The following is a 17,513-nucleotide window of genomic DNA, read 5'->3' on the forward strand; positions in this document are numbered from 1 at the left end:
AGCCACCACGGGAGCACCTAGAAAACTCGACAGTGGACACTGTCGCATTTGTCCAAGGTCAGCTGACTAGAAGAGCCACAAGCAATGTGGGGAATGAATTTGTATGTGTTGACCACTACACATCGATGCTGATGTGTGAAAACTGCATATAGGCTTACACTTAATAAGACTCCTGCTAGTTCTTTCAATTTGCTAGCTAAATAATTTTTTTTTGCCTAAAACAATAAAGAATTGTTGTTAGTTTCTGAATGCATCTGGGGGACACAACACAGTTAATGTAACTTTTTTCTCAACATTGGATTAAGTTGACCTTTTGCCTGTGCAGTGCTTGTTGGCATTCATAATATTAATTCAACTGCAGAAAGTGGAAATATGCTTAGCACGAAAGATTACAATATTGTTTTTCTTTCAGAAAACATATGGAAACTTCAAAAATGACATTCAACAAAATAATAAAAACTGCTCAAGCAAACAACCATCTCTATTACAAAAAGAATGGGAAACTACTCCATTCTCTGCACTTGAAAACTAAAGCAGACGAACATAGCAGTATAGGGTAGAAACCTATCTTGGGTAATTAAACATAATAAAGAGCACCTCTGAGAAATAGTGGCATATTGCATGATTATTCCTCAAACATGCAGCTAACAGCTGTTAAATCAACAATGCAAACACAGGAGCACCATAGAGCAAGAGATTTTGATGATAGCTTGTTTTTGGTAAAAATGAATCATGCTGTCAGGTGGCTGGCTGTTGAGATACCAAGGAACTTGATTAATTCCATTAAACAAAAGGCCTTTATATTTAATGAACTAAGAGGAGTAGCATTGAAACAAAAACCACAGGAATGATTTATAATGAAATGGCAAGTGGCAAATGAGGTAGATTTCCAACTCAGGACATTTTTGGTGCAACTGCATTTAGCTGTTGCTTTAGTTTTAGAAGAAAAATCTGAAATTGCAATGAAAGGCCAAGAAGCCACTTTTGGAAATGTAGCACAAACATGCTGGCCTCATGCGTTCTGTCCATATTATTAAAGGAGATTTAGACCTACTGAATACTCAAAAGCATTTAGTAAAAATTTTATTTTAAATGTAGCTATGAATCTGTAATCACAAGTGTTAATATTTTTACAGAGATTTTTACAATAAGACACATCTTTGTTGACATGCGGGCCCCATTTTTTTCCACAAATAATAATCAAAAAGGAATAAGCAGTCAGCTCCAGAAAGAAAACTTTGGCATGTGTACAACATTTAGTTAACAAAAATAAACGGTAGCAGATTTGAGTCAGAAAAAACTCACATCATTTTTGCTTAACTTCACAGCACTGTTTAGTCAGGGATGAAACCCACCTGCACTATAAACTATCCAGTATTAAAAAAGTGATCAAACTTATTTCAGCCTGACAAAAATGTTATGGGGAAATTGGTGGCACACTGAGTTAAAAGAACAGCCTTTCAACTCTGGAGACATCTGGGTATTCAAACAGTTTAGGCCACAAGTGAAAATCAGTTTGGTGGTCACATCTTAACTATTAGCTCTCTGTCCATGCTACTGAACTATACCACTTGATGCAACTGGCGGTCTCTGTTTAGGACTGGGATAAGGAAAGGCACTGCAGTGCACTGTTGGAATATATGGAAAGAGAAAAGGGGAGTTTGCACATGGCCTCTCTGTTCTACGTTGGGTCTTCGTCACTATTATTGGTCACATACATAAAATACCAAATAAATCCAAACCCTGATGAAAACCAAATTTGCAATGCCTTTCTTTCTGCTATAGTCGCTAACGCTTCTATATTAAAATCAGAATGACCAGTCCCCTTTGAGATAAGTTATTCATAATTCCCCAAATAGTTAAAAGAAACAGTATCAGTACAATTATTCCAGAACTATTGTAAATGCACATATTTTATTGTAGTAATGATAAAATATTGGCAGAGACATATTAGCATTTCTAAACAGTAAAGTAATACCAGTCTTGAATTTAGAGATTTTACAGCAGTTACTGCAGAGGAACAGATGTATGTTAAGTCATCCCGCAAATATCAGACACTCCTGTACACATTAGAATACATAATTTGAATGATGCTCTCCAGCAAGTCAGAATACACTTTGGTATTATTTATAGGGTTTCCTGCTAAATGTTAGCGATCCAAAATTGACAACTGCACGGGAGTCCAGTGGCAGAAAAGTACTGCTGTAACACCAGTCAGAATTATACTCACTACTTCTTATTCCTGGGCTTTAACTCTTCTGCTGCATTACGCAGAAAAATGTAGTTTTTCTTTTGTGGATTATAAAATTCATGACCCTGAAAAAGAGAAAAAGTTAGCTATATTCATCACATTCAAAGTATCAACCTAATCTTGAAATACAAAAAGCTGAACATTCCGTCAATTCAAATTAGTGAGACTTTACAATTTAAAAATATGGACTTTTAAAGATCAGACTTACTATGTAACCCAAGGGAAATATTGGTGGGTGTGCATTGTAATTAGAAACAATTCACTACGCAAGGCAAAATTCAAGAAGTTTGAGAGTTAAGGGAAAGTAAAAAGATTGTTCTAGACAGGGATAAGAATGAAGAAGGGACATAAAGCAGGGGTGGCCAACCTGTGGCTCCGGAGCCATATGCGGCTCTTCAGAAGTTACTATGCGGCTCCTTGTATAGGCACCGACTGGGGCTGGAGCTACAGGTGCCAACTTTCCAATGTGCCAGGAGGTGCTCACTGCTCAACCCCTGGCTCTGCCCCCCACTCCACCCCTTCCTGCCCCCTCCCCTGAGCCTGCTATGCCCTCGCTCCTCCCCCTCAGAGACTCCTGCACTCCACAAAATAGCTGATCTGGTGGTGTGGGGAGGGAGGGGGAGGCACTGATCGGCGGGGCTGCCGGTGGGTGGGAGGCGCTGGGAGCAGGGGGAGCTAATGGGGGGCTGCTGACATATTACTGTGGCTCCTTGGCAATGTACATTAGTAAATTCTGCCACCCCTATTATAAAGCTACTACAGCCTTATTGTACATTCTGTCTTTTGAGCCAAACGAAAGAAGACCAAATTTCCATATAGTGAAGGGTCCACACACAATTATACAATTACTTTTGTTCATCACTTGTGAATATAAATCAGTATTCTGCGTGTGAAAATGAATAACTGTCAATACTTATTTGCATACACAAGTGCCCAGTGCACACACCCACTGCAATAACATCATGAATAATTCATGTATTAAAAGGCACATAAGACCGTAGGTCTCTTTGAAAATCTAGCTCTCTTTTTTAGCATCTGAAGTTCCTTGGTTTTCTTTATTCAGACACTATCATTAAAATTATGCATTGGGTTGTAATAGTTAAGTTATGGACTTTCCTTCACTTGAAAGAAAAATGGAATCTAGAAAGGAGACTTACTGCCTACCAACTCAAGTTTCACTACTAAATATCGGTTCATAATCTACAGATCTGAAAGACCAGTTAGTTCATATAAGCCAACATGTCCCATTCATGAAGGTAAAAGGCTTATATCTTGGACTGTAACAATAAAAGTAAAATTAGTGTTTCCTATCCAGCAGGACAATAAAGCACATTAATAAATTTAATTACATACAGAGATCACTTTATCTACAAATGAAGTCCTGAGATGTGACATGCCACTGTTGAAGAACGAACAGCAAATCTCCAACAGTTTACAACAGTAAATGAAAGATACTTCATCAAATTTAAAGTACAGAAATACACAAGATATAACAGAAAGAATAATGCTACTGTAAACAACCTATTAGTATTGGTTAGATTTCAACCTTCCTTTTTCAAACTATTAATTGTAGTGTCTCATGCTGTGATTCTATCAGGTCTCAATATCTTAGCACTGAATGCATACTGGGAAGAAAAACCTTAAACCATCACAAAGGAGCTGCAGAAAGTGGTATTGGAAATTAAATACATGGCACTCACCCATTTGTTTAATAAAAGTGATGGTGTCCCAGCATGCTTTTTAGCAGTGCTCTAGGTGTGCGCTCTTTGAAAGAGATGCAATATCAATTTTACTTATGGTATGATCCAAGGGTACTCTTCCCAGGAGTAGGTGTGTTTAGCATTCATATTTGCAACAATTTTCCAAAATCAGGTAACTATGTTCAGCCTATATTCAGTTGGGTAAGATATTAATTGTTTAGGCCAAGAAACAAAGATGTACTGATTCTGTGCTATGTTTCATCTGAAAGGTGGCTAAAGTGATCCCTAATCAACCTTTTCCCAATCTCCCAGGTGTATTTGGAAGACTTTATTAATACCTGTAAAGAACTTTGAGACTCTCAGATGAAAAGGACTACTGAAATATTGCCTTATTAGTTCACAACCACTGATATGAAATTTAAGTGTTAATCCTTACCTTGGACCAGTCGTAACTGGAAGCATATGCAAAAATATTACCATTGTGGTTAAAACAACAGGCAGATATTGGCTGGTCAAGCTGTTCTGATGTTTTTAGCTTTGTTCGTGCATCTTTATCCCAAAAGCTGAATCTACCATCAGATCCTACAGTTGCAAGGGTGCCATGGGCAGGATGAAATGCTATCCCATTTACCTGCAGTTATACAAACCATCACATAAAACAACCAACAATATAGACGAGATGGAGTTTCACAATGCATACACTGTACTCAGTGAATGTAAATATATTATCTTCAGATTTACCTAATTTAAATTAAGAGTAGTTACATTTTAGTCTTGACAAAGATTTTTTTGCCAAAAAATCATTTGTTCTTCCTGACCAGCTATAATTTAAATACAAGTTGCCATTAGAGAACACAGTAATTCCCTTGGTGCTGAACAGATTCTTAAGCAGAGGCTTAATGAGCAGTATGTTTTTCCATAAACAAAAACATGGGTATAGAACTGTCCTAATAAGTCTTAATAGAAAGTCAGCCAAGTTGTGGATCTTTTGATTGTTTAAAACAAAGCAGAATACTTTGCATGCTCCTATTTTAATATTTGCATATGATAATTTTTCCTATAAGCAAAAGTACTCTTTAGGCACAAGAAAAGGTCAGAGAACAGAGAATTAATGGTAGATTTCATACAAAATTGTATATTATGTGTATGTAGCTTCTAACTGCACTACAAAAAATTATGTAATGATGTGTGCTGAATACTTACAGCATAGATATCCTGAGGTGCTGATGTGTTCGTTCCATTGGAGCGATGACATTTAAAAGTGAAGTTATCTTTGGCTCTGAAAAGAAAGATATTCCTTCACATTTTCTTAATTTCAAAATGAATAAGATAATGCAGAGTGTTTTAAAATCACACTTACGGATTTGGTGGGTTGATATAGTGAATTGCTACCCTTCCTTCAATACTTCCAAGGGCAAATCCAGTAGGTTTGTTCACTTTGTCTTTAAAAATAGCAACACAGCGATGCTAAATTTGAGAAAGATATAGAGCATTTTAGACAGAAGCTTAAGGGCCAGATTTTCTAAACATTGCCTCTCTATGGGGGCACAACTCACTGCATGTACTAACACTGCACAGAGAAAAGCACATACAACATTAGAAAATTGATCAAAGCCCCTCTGAAAATTTGGACCCGAATATCTACATTTCTGAATTCACTTGGGAATCAGCAGCAGACATTTCCTCAAAACAAACACAACAGCTTTCTTCCTTCACCAAGGAATTAAATATACAAAAATCTTTTGCATACTAGGTGACATGATTGAATTTGAAAGATTTCTCAAAATGCCATGTCCCAAAATATACATTAATATAGTGAGGAAAAATTACTAGATTCTAGCAAAATACCATCAATCCTGCTTCTCTGGAAGACTTACCTGTTATACAATACAGCACTGTATTACAGTCTTGTTAAGAACAAATAGGAAGAAGGGAGACTGACATTTTGGACTAAAATTAAAAACAATAAAAAAATTGAACTGTGAGCCTACTCCTGCAAGACTTCCTCTCCATGGGTGCCAAAATGTGCTTGCAGGATCTGTCTCATTAAGCTGAACTATAAAGTTTTTAGTATTTAACTAAAATAGTTCCTGATTTTAGTTGTAAATATTCAGATATATTTCATTAATATATTGTAATGCATAGTCTTTCACTATTCCTTATTCCTATAAAGAAAGCCAGTCAAATTACTTCATGTGAAGTAAATCTTAATACATTTCTTAATGCCATGTGTTTTCAACAAACCTTTTTCAATTGAAGTCATCCACTTGGAAGGAGATATGTACAACAGAGTTGCAGAATATGCACCACATTGAAAGTCTAAGTGTACTCAGGGGCAGAAACTATACCGAGTGAAGAGAACGTAGTTTTAAAATGTTTTTTTGATAAAGAATCTAAACTACCATTTTATGTGCTGCATTAATAAACTTGTAATAAATAATAATTAATTATTTACCTGGTGTTTCAGTGGAGAGTCTATTCGTCTAAATTCAGAAGGCTGATTCTCTAACTGGTATACTATCAAACCCCTTTCTGCAGTGGCCACAACTGCCATGGGATGCACCTGAATGAGGATGAGAGGGACAGGTTGGAAGAGATTAGGCTATGTTAATTTCACAACAGAGAATTCTAACTCCTTCAAGTTACTTATTTCACCAAAGCCCCTCAAAAGTCAACTCAAAGGAGCAAGACTGTTAGTTCTGGTAGAAGGTGACCCATAAACTGAAAATTTTATCTTCAGAATAGGTACAGCAAGGGCAATAGTAGCACAGGCTTCTTCCAACATAAAGCATAAATTCTGATATGGGCAAGGAAGCGAGGGCAGTTCAGTTTCAGTGTCAATTCTATTTTTGGCCCCTCTCCTTTTAATGCCAACAAGGCCACTAATAGTGCTTCATAGGAAGGGAATGTCTATCCACCAGGAAGTAGACTGAGACCAAACACCCATCAAAGAGTAACTTTTATTTAATAATTGGTTTCAGATGACCTAGGTATCACGGGCTGTGAATCCATTAATCCTCTGAGCCATCTAGTTCCCACAAATTTCATTTTTATGAAACAGGAATTTATTGGCTTACCACATCAGCACAGTAGCATCTTTCAGGCAATTGTAATGTCATCATAGGAGTTGGTGACCGTGTATCCCAGAACTAAGGGAAAAAAGAAAACCAATGTATTTAAAAGACTTGAAGAATTTCTTTTGCCGTCAAATATACCATATAAGTAGTAGGAAATATTGCAACTGATTACTTTAGCACAGATGAGCCTGGTCACATTTTCATTTCAAGTTGTTTAACCCCTGGCCAGAGGGGATAAAACACTCATTTTCTTAGGGCTAGAAATGATCACCAAAAAAATGACCTCTTGATTTTAAATTAATATATTTCAGGAACTTTTATAGCAAACATTTCCAGTGTCACACACACACACATTATATAAGTAAGAACCCACTTATCAGGTACAATTTACATACCTTCAAGGTTTTATCCCAACTTCCTGTCATCACACAGCTATAGTTTGGTGCTTTAATCCAATGGACAGTCTTAACGGGGGCTTCATGCTGAAGGAAAACAGCCAAGAAGAATGCATATAAATTTTTTTAAATAACAGCCTGTATCACTTTTTGGTTGTGTATAGCAAAAGAATGGTACAAAGGCAGGATATAAGTGTTTATTAAATCATCACAACAACCAAAATTTGTATGCTTCACCACAACTAAACTATAAGAAAAGAGTGAACTTTTTCACATATTTAATTTCACATATTGCAGAGACTTTACATTAAGCAACAGAAATAAGTGTTTCATATTAGAGTAAAAACGTGCGTTGAAGTTGAATGTAGATATCAGATTTTATTAACTGTGCACTTATGAGGTCAATACCCTCATGAAAAAGAACTCTCAACAATTACATGTCAACTCTGTTTTCCTACAATCTTAGTGCTCATCCAAAATCTATGTAAAAAAGATTGGAGAGCAGAACAAACTATCAGTGAAACAGAGCAAGAAAGCAGCACAGAGGACTCGGTAACCGAAACAAAGAAAGCAAACTGGAGCCAAAATGGGGTGGAGAAGCAACACTGGGTAATCAAAGGAGGAATCAGTCTGCAGCTGGGTGCTACAGTAAAGCCATAAGGAATTGGAAATCTCTTGGGGGCACTCAGGGCTTTTGCCTAAGATTTGCATTACCTAAGTCCCAGTAATCATCAGTTACCTCCACCTTAAAATTTAGCTAGCAATTTGACAGGCACTTTCCTCATGCTATTCTTCATATAACAGAATCTACTTGGAAAATGTTGAGTGTTATTTTAAATTGGCTCATAAGGATTCCTTTTTTTTCCCTTGAGGTAAAGAACTTGAGAGTTACTTGCCTGTGCAATTTGTATGGCCTGGTTACTGTTCAGATCCCACATTTTGGCAGTTTTATCACAAGAGGCAGTAAATACTTTACTCCCGTCCTAAAATGAGAGAAAAATCATTGAGTTTCATAATTTTAAAAGATGAAATATTAACTGCACCACAGTAACTGTAATTGTATGTTTGTAATATCCAATAGCCATTAAAGAATTGCTGGGCCTGATTTTTCACTGCCTAGTACTAGTGCAGTCATTTAATAAAATGGGTATGTAAAATAATACTATTCTGAGAGTATTTGTATAGGAGTAAGTGACTATATTAGGTGCAATGTAACCTACTCCTCAGGGAATTCATGACCCCGCAGAAAAATGACACTCTGACATGGAAGCAAAGGGAAGCTGCAAGAGCAGTCATGCACCACTCCCTAGCTGCACAGGTACATCGTTTCAGGGACCTGGAGCAGCTGATGGAGAGGTAAACCACCGCAGGGCTGGGGACACCCCAGCCAGTGGCTCCTAATCTGAGTTAGGATCAGCTGCTAGTACCAGTTGGGCTGGAGGCAGGAGAGGACAGGACTTCCTCTTTCCCTGAATGGAGTGGCTGGGGCCGTGTCAGACCCACCCTCAGAAGCCTCCCCCAGCTGCAGGAAGCTCAGCATCCTCCTCTGCATCCTGCCCCCATCGCTCCTCAGCTGTTGGGGGAGCGGTCACCGTACAGGGAATGCTCTCCATCTGCCCAAAACCCATGCATCTGGACCTCCCATACCCAGACACCCCCAAGTCTCACCCTGTACACCCAGAACCGTTCCCCACTGAACCTCAAGCCCTGCATCTGGAGCCCCCTGCACCCAGGCCACCCCTCACTGAGCTCCCTGCACTCAAACCCCCACCCTGGTGAACCCCACCCCTCTGCACCACCCTGAGCACCCACAACATTGATCCCGAACTAGCTGCACCCAGACCCCCACCCCACCATGCCCCACTCCGTCAGAACCCAGAACCCCTTGCTGAGTCTCCCACACCCAGACTTTTCCGCTGAGCCCCAACCACTTTTACCTGGAAGCCCCTGCACCTACAAACCCACCCCCCACACCGAGACCCCCTACTGAGCTACCTGCCCTCAGATTGTCCCACACAGAATTCTTTCACCCCACACTTGAACCTGGCCACACTTGGATCCTGCCTGGTTAAGCCTGCCTGCCTGCCCGCCCCACACCTGGTGTACCTGGCACATAGGGACAGGGCCCCAGGGCATTTCTGGGGCAGGCCCAGGCCTTGTGCTGTGTCAGGGTTGGGTGCAGCATCACCACTGAGTCCGTGTCTCATAGGTGGGGAGGCTGCAGAGTGATCGCTCACATTCGTGCAGCCAGTGGCCTGTGCTCCCCATTGCCATGCTGGAGACTCTGCATTTATTTATTGACAAATAAAGCTTGCAGAATACTGCAAAATTTTAAAATACTGTGCGCATAATTTTGAATTTTTGGCACAGAATGCCTTCAGGAATAAATGTAATGGAGAATCAGGCCAATTGCCCACAAAACAATCATACAAAACTGCATTTTGCCTAATGTTAATTATCTGAATCACTAGCTCAACTGTTATGTACTGTATATCACTACATTTATCTAAACTGAAAAAGACGTTGAGACTGCTATCCAGCTGAGTAGAACATGTATTGCCCTGTTCTACTGCTTAACTGCAGTCCAAAATTCTACTTCAAACCTTTCTCCTAATTGTTTTCTACAGTCTTAGAAAAAGCATTGCATATTTATAATCAAACAGTGCACACACAAGAGAAGATGCCCCAAAAAACTGAGAAGCATCTTAGATCTCAAAAGAATGGCATTAAAAAAAAAAAAAGATGAAAGCGAACATTCCAATATTCTACTGTTTTCCTTTTTCCAATACTTACAAAATATTGTACAGAGCAATGTACTGATACTGGTATTTACTAACTTTTGACAAGTGTTTTGATTGAAACTACATGGTTATGATTTAACCAGACTGCCACAATAGTTTACTCTTGTGTAAGGAAGTCTCACATATTAATTTAAACAAAAAACTGTGAGAGAAAAAACAAAGAACAAAAGTGTTGATCAAAATTTAAATAGTACAAAATTCAAACTATGAATGGTAATGAAACAAAACAAATTCTGCAATTATGCTTAAAATAGTAATATTCTAGGGTGAAATTCACTCCAGTACATAAGACTTATGCAAGGCCTTTTGTACTATCACAAATTAATGAAAACTGACTAGCTATTAACAGCTTAAAACAACCTCCCACCATTGCATCTGCACACCCAAGCAGTAGTCTAATTTATTAAAACAAACCAACCATGGATTTATATGACAAAAGTCTATGCTACAATCATAGGATGTATCTACATTTTAAGTCTGTGTGTGTTTTGAAACTAGAAGTAAAGCTATTTGTTTTCTGGATAAAGTTATCAATTTCCTCGAAAATACTTTTTGAAACAAAGGAACATACATCACTCCAACACACATCTAGCACAGGCCCTGTGTGCATCTGCTGAGCTTTCGGAATAGTTTGTCCATTATCTTGAACTTCCCAACACCGAACCTATGGGAAAAGATGCATATATCAATTTAGTAATATATTACTATTGTTTGAGTACCCAGGAATGTGCTAGATGTCTCTCAGAAACAAGGCACTGCCTCTGCCTTGAAGAACTTACCTATACTTAACACACTGAATTTAGATGGCGGGGAAGAAGGGAAGAGGAAAGACAACAGTTACAATCATACAATTGCCACTCGTAACCCTTTCTAATTTTGCCTTTGATGTCAGCAACACAGAGCATTCCCTATATTTAGCAGTGGACATTTAACTTTGGATATCTTATTATCCACATAAGTGGATAATCCTTTTTCAAATTCTACCAAGCTTTTGGCAGAAACGATGTCTTGTGGCAAAGGGTTTCCAAGATTAAGCCCTATGTAAAGGAATGTTTCCTATCAGTTTTTTACCTTTATAATTTCACTGACTATCCCGTTGCTTTTGTATTATGAGAAAGGAAGGATAAATAGGAGCACCTATTAAGAATTCAAATGCTATATTTTTAATTACTGAAAATGTTCTGGAAAATTAACTCCCTTCGTTCAATACTTGTTGTTTAATCTAAATTAAACTGGGAACTGCAAGATCTTTGACACTGGACTGAACTTTGTCTAGTCCAGGAGACCCCAATCTTTTAATAGCGTGAACTATATCTTAACAGAGAGATTGACTTGTGGACCATGTTCCCTCCCATTCATAATTGCACAGACCACCTCACCTCCTATTGAAAATCAAATAGCATCCATACATAAACTACACCAACTTTTCACTTTGAAAATTAATATTAGGGAAGTATTTAGGCTGAAAGCCAGCACTGAGACTAACTCACTGTGGACTACTGGCTGTCCACATACCACAGTTTGGGAAACTCTGCATCTGCTGAAATTCCAACCTCTTACAACAATACTCTGAATCATAATAACATAAGAACGGCCGTACCGGGTCAAACCAAAGGTCCATCTAGCCCAGTATCCTGTCTACCGACAGTGGCCAATGCCAGGTGCCCCAGAGGGAGTGAACCTAACAGGCAATGATCAAGTGATCTCTCTCCTGCCATCCATCTCCATCCTCTGACAAACAGAGGCTAGGGACACCATTCCTTACCCATCCTGGCTAATAGCCATTTATGGACTTAACCATCATGAATTCTCTTTTAAACGCAGTTCTCTTTTAAACGCTGTTATAGTCCTAGCCTTCACAACCTCCTCAGGTAAGGAGTTCCACAAGTTGCGTGAAGAAGAACTTCCTTTTATTTGTTTTAAACCTGCTGCCTATTAATTTCATTTGGTGACCAATCATAACCTATATCTGCATATCATACAACAACTGTATGAGGAACGGATATGGAGAGGAGGGGATTCTTTTTCTTCTGTATAGTGAAAGTAGCAGACAAATGTAACAAATATATGTGCTACAGAGAGTAGCCCTCTCTACAGATATACAAATTGGACTAGCCGTTATAAAGCACAGAATCAAGTAGTAAAAGTCATTTCCTTGAGTTGAAGTTTAAATGACATTGTCAGCTTGAAATGCTGTTAATTTCAACAAATTTATTAAAAGTAATTTTGGGTACTATGCCTACCCCGTGCTGATTTTTATGTTTACAGAACCATATTTCTGGTTTTTAAAAGTTATTTATGTGCCCTAGAGCTATACAAAGACACAAAGAAAATAAGCGGAAAAAACTGACACTTCAGATGAAACAACAAAACTTGTTTTAGGCAAACTTCTGTCAATTAAATAAAGTAAGGAAAGTGGGAGAAAATGGCTCTTTTCCTCCAATCTTTAAACTACAGCAATCTTAGGTATAACTTGTAACAAGAGTAGGTAAGTATGTATCAAGGTAAAGAGATTTAAACTGTCCTTTTTACAGATAATGCTCATTAAATACTTACATCATTTGCCCAGGATCCTGCAATAAGGAAGTTACCCGGCAATGCTAGTGGACTGAAAGCTAAACAACCAATGCTGTCATCAGGTGGAGATGTAACTTCAATATCCTGTAAAGACCAAAAAAATTACAAATATTCATACGTCATAGAACTTAATGTGTCTTCTAGTCACAGTGTAAATTAACAAAGTTCTGAGTTTTGCAAAATAGATAGTACATGAAAAAAACATTTAAAAGGCAACAATAATGAATCAAGTGGTACTTTATTTTGACAAATGTTGTTTAAATTATAATTTATAATAAACTAATAAGTTTACTGCTGATATAAGAAGTAGGGAAGAAATCACTTGCATGTAGAATAGCGAGACTGTTATAGTACAGTTTATTTCTTTGTACATTGGCCAAACTGGACAGTCTCTACGTAAAAGAATAAATGGACACAAATCAGACATCAAGAATTAACATTCAAAAACCAGTCGGAGAACACTTCAATCTCCCTGGTCACTCGATTACAGACCTAAAAGTCACAATATTACAACAAAAAAAACTGCAAAAAACAGACTCCGAGAGACTGCTGAATTGGAATTAATTTGCAAAATAGACACCATTAAATTAGGCTTGAATAAAGACTGGGAGTGGATGGGTCATTACACAAAGTAAAACTATTTCCCCACGTTTATTTCCCCCTCACCCGTTCCTCACAGCTTCTTGTCAACTGCTGCAAATGGACCTTTCGATTACCACTACAAAAAGTTTCTCTCTCTCCTGCTGGTAATAGCTCACCTTAACTGATCACTCCCTTTAGAGTGTGTATGGTAACACCTGTTGTTTCATGTTCTCTGTGTGTGTATAGATATCTTCCTACTGTATTTTCCACTGCATGCATCCGATGAAGTGGGCTGTAGCCCACGAAAGCTTATGCTCAAATGAATTTGTTAGTCTCTAAGGTGCCACAAGCACTCCTGTTCTTTTTATTTCTTTTGTAGTTCACCATTATTCTTTGCCTTTAACTTCAAGGTCCTGTGGATCTAAGTTTGGCAAGTTTCCAAAAGACTATCTCTTTATAACACCTATAATCATCAGAATTACACACATACAATCAAGGTAACTGTACACAAAACTGTGTACCAAACTTGTTTGAAAATCAGGCCCACTAAGTTCATTGAAATAACATACTGTCCTACTAGATTGCTAGAATCCTCTAATCAGTCTAACGAACACAGAAATGCAATGGCGAAACCATTGCTTGAACCATGCTAGAAGTGTGCTTGTGAACTATTTTTCAATACTGCCATTGATAGCACAGTTTCCTGAGAATGTACAGGGTATTATCACCATTCCTTGTTATAAGGCGCGTTAGCCAAGACTGTTATACAGACTACGCCCCTGCCTCATATAGTCCATAGCACTGTTTCTGGGTCAAATTCAATTGCAAACCATGTTAGGTTGTAACCATGTTTGACAACGGTCTCAAACAGTTACAAACCACAGTGTGGTTCGGGCCTAAATCTTCTTCCTTGGGAAGTATGAAGAGGGATATTCATAACTGAATTTGGTAAAAAACCCTGAAACTTCTCAATACTTAGGAAGAATGAGTTTGGGGAAAGAGAGAAACTAACTAACTAAATACATGTTCATGTTCACTCCTGATTCCTGGAAAGGAGATTGCCTGATTCCCACTGTTTACATATAGGTTAATACAAGTACCTTCATGGGGTTGTGATTATCTGTTGCTGTATTTCCAAACATGCTGGTACCACCAGCTCCAAACCCTGAGGTTGATCCAAACAAACTCATCTTGGCCCTGCAAATGACAAGAATGCCCATTAAAAGCAACAGACCTTTACTTGGGGACACAGGAAGTGTTGTACTAGATCAGAGTGGTCCATCTAGTTCAGTATCCTTTCTCTAACAGCCGGTACCAGATGCTCTAGAGGAAGGTGCGGGGAGAATAAGCAACATAGTGGACAATTATAAAATAACCTGCTCACAAAATAAGTTTCTTTCTATCCCTGTCAGAGATTCAACTTTTGTGTGTGTGTGTGTGTGTGTCTGTGTGTGCAAGTTTCTGCTATGTTTATTCAACTCAAGTGTTGGCCTTGGCCTCAGCCTCATTTTCCCGAGAAAATCTGATTTTGGAGGGTCAACAATTCCTTCACTGAGCAATAACCACAGATCACCTTAATCTCATTGGCTATGTCTCTGCATAAGCCCAGAGAGCTTTGGAAAACATTGCTGCCTTTGTCTTTCTTATTATTTAATAACAGTATTTTTGCTATGCAACACTTCAAACACCCTTTGGAAACAGAGAAGAAACTTCATAAATAAAAGCTATTACACTGGGGAAGGGTACACACAGAGAGGGAGGATAATACTTTCTAATCAGGTAGGACCATTTGCGGGGGGGGGGTAATAATAAACATTGACAGGTCAGCAGATGGGGGTGTAAAATCAATTGTTTCAATGAGTTTACATGTCTGGGGAGCAGTTTGCATTGAAGCAGGGAGCATTAGGAGGGGAAATAGGGGCAGTAGGGCGGGGAGGAAGGAGCAGTAGCTGGCTGACAAGAGAAAGCTAGGGCAGTTGCTGGGGGATGGGAGCAGTAGCTGGCTGACAGGAGAGAGCTGGGCCAGTTGCTGGTGGGCAGGATACACCCGGGACAGTTGCTGGGGGGCAGGACAGAGCTGGGGCAGTTGCTGGGGGTGGGGGCCAGGAGACACCTGTGGCAGTTGCGGGGGGATGGAAGCAGCGGCTGGCTGACAGGACAGACACACCTGGGGCAGTTGCGGGGGGGGGGGAGGAGACACCTGTGGCAGTTGCGGGGGGATGGAAGCAGCGGCTGCTGACAGGACAGAGACACGTGGGGCAGTTGCCGGGGGGGGGGGGAGGAGACACCTGGGGCAGTTGCCAGGAGATGGGAGCAGCGGCTGCTGACAGGACAGAGACACCTGGGGCAGTTGTGGGGGGGGGGGGGAGAGGAGACACCTGTGGCAGTTGCCGGGGGATGGGAGCAGCGGCTGCTGACAGGAGAGAGCTGGGGCAGTTGCCGGGGCGGGGGTGGGGGGCAGGAGACACCTGTGACAGTTGCCGGGGGATGGAAGCAGCGGCTGGCTGACAGGACAGAGCTGGGCCAGTTGCTGGTGGGCAGGGTACACCCAGGACAGTTGCTGGGGGGCAGGACAGAGCTGGGGCAGTTGCGGGGGGATGGGAGCAGCGGCTGCTGACAGGACAGAGCTGGGGCAGTTGCCGGGGGGGGGGGAGGAGACACCTGGGGCAGTTACGGGGGGATGGGAGCAGCGGCTGCTGACAGGACAGAGACACCTGGGGCAGTTGCGGGGGGGGGGGCAGGAGAGAGCGGGGCAGCTGCGGGGGCAGCAGGGAAATAGGGCGCGGCCGCCAGGTGCCCATCGGCAGCTCTCCAGAGGAGAGCGGGCCTGAGGCGGACCCCGAGGGATGGGGTACCAGGGAGGGAGGCGCTGAGAGGGAGCCGGAGTCTCCGGGGAGGTGCTGGGCGCAGACACTGGACTCGGCCTGCCCCGGTGAGGGACACGCCGCACTTACCCAAGAGCCGGGCTACAAGCCTGCTTCCGAGGGAGCGCGAGGCGAGGAGGGCGCTTCGGGAGGAGGGCGGGACGAAAGCGGCACGGCACCACCGGCTCCCACACGGCCGAGCCGGAACAGGCCGCTTCCCAATGCGCATGCGCTACCAGGAGCTGAGCTCACAGAGGGAAAAGGGGCGGGGCTGGCGCGGAGCTAGGCCGAGCGGAGCGCGGGAGTGGTGCCGGACGGGGATCATGGGGCAGGAACGGGGTCATGTGACCAGGCCCATTGCACACTTGTGCACGCCCCGGCCTATGGTGGTGCGGGTGGCAGAGCTGTGTTAGCAAGGCCCAGGGTGCATATTGCAGAGAGCCCGTGGGCAACGCTCTGCTGTTTTTCCCCATGAAGAAGGAAAACTGTTATCATGTATTTAATTATTCATAACAACTTGAGGCGGGAAGCCCAAAGACAATAGGGAGGCACCAGATAAAAACACTTACATTCTTTTGCCAAAAGGCTAAACAAACCTTTAAAGATTACAAAGATGGAAACATACTTAATGAGAACGTACTTAAATAATTAACACCTTCTAAAGAAGAATAGACATGTAACCTTATACTATGTTGGGATGGTGGAACAGGACCAACTGAGTTGTGATGGTTATATCAAGCAATGTAGGACAGGAAATGTGCCACATCAGTTACCAGCTAGAGAAAAGTGGAATTTTAATGATCGTAAAAAATATTACAGTTACTGATTAAACAAGACACCAGTGCATTAATTTTCTGGTTTAAGCTATTTTTGTAGCTAGACACTTGAAGTGATGCAAATGAGAGTGCCACATGGTTGCATCCGAAGAAGTGGGTATTCACCCACGAAAGTTCATGCTGCAAAACGTCTGTTAGTCTATAAGGTGCCACAGGATTCTTTGCTGCTTTTACAGAACCAGACTAACACGGCTACCCCTCTGATACGAGAGTGCCACAATGCAGCAGAACCAGACTTTTTTCCTTGTAAGGTACTAATTTGATGTACTGTACCTTAAATTGAAGTGCTATGAAAAGTTTGAAAAGTAACTGTAGAAACAGCACATTCTTATTCATAAATTCATGGATTCCAAGGCCAGAAGGGACCACTGTGATCCTTTAACCTGACCTCCTGTATAACACGGACTTCCATAGAACTTCCACCCAAAAA

The 17,513-nt window shown here is 40.8% G+C and overlaps 1 protein-coding gene across 2 annotated transcripts; it reads right to left on the minus strand.

The window, feature by feature from the left end:
* Positions 1-1,188: 1,188 nt before the first annotated feature.
* RAE1 (ribonucleic acid export 1) lies at positions 1,189-16,493 on the minus strand. 2 transcript variants are annotated; one of them, XM_044985223.1, is made up of 12 exons: positions 16,338-16,493; positions 14,484-14,580; positions 12,781-12,885; positions 10,796-10,888; positions 8,320-8,406; positions 7,424-7,510; positions 7,029-7,100; positions 6,407-6,514; positions 5,312-5,418; positions 5,155-5,230; positions 4,388-4,582; positions 1,189-2,316 (listed from the first exon to the last, which is right to left on the minus strand). In XM_044985223.1, exons 2-12 carry the CDS (start codon positions 14,571-14,573, stop codon positions 2,230-2,232), a joined length of 1,107 nt encoding a protein of 368 aa, XP_044841158.1. In that variant the 5' UTR covers positions 14,574-14,580; positions 16,338-16,493; the 3' UTR covers positions 1,189-2,229. The 2 variants fall into 2 exon arrangements, with proteins under 2 accessions (XP_044841158.1, XP_044841159.1); XM_044985224.1 differs by lacking the exon at positions 14,484-14,580 and adding an exon at positions 14,618-14,706.
* Positions 16,494-17,513: the final 1,020 nt, after the last annotated feature.

This window comes from Mauremys mutica, chromosome 13 (genome assembly GCF_020497125.1).
Source record: "Mauremys mutica isolate MM-2020 ecotype Southern chromosome 13, ASM2049712v1, whole genome shotgun sequence".
NCBI classification, from domain to species: Eukaryota; Metazoa; Chordata; order Testudines; family Geoemydidae; genus Mauremys; species Mauremys mutica.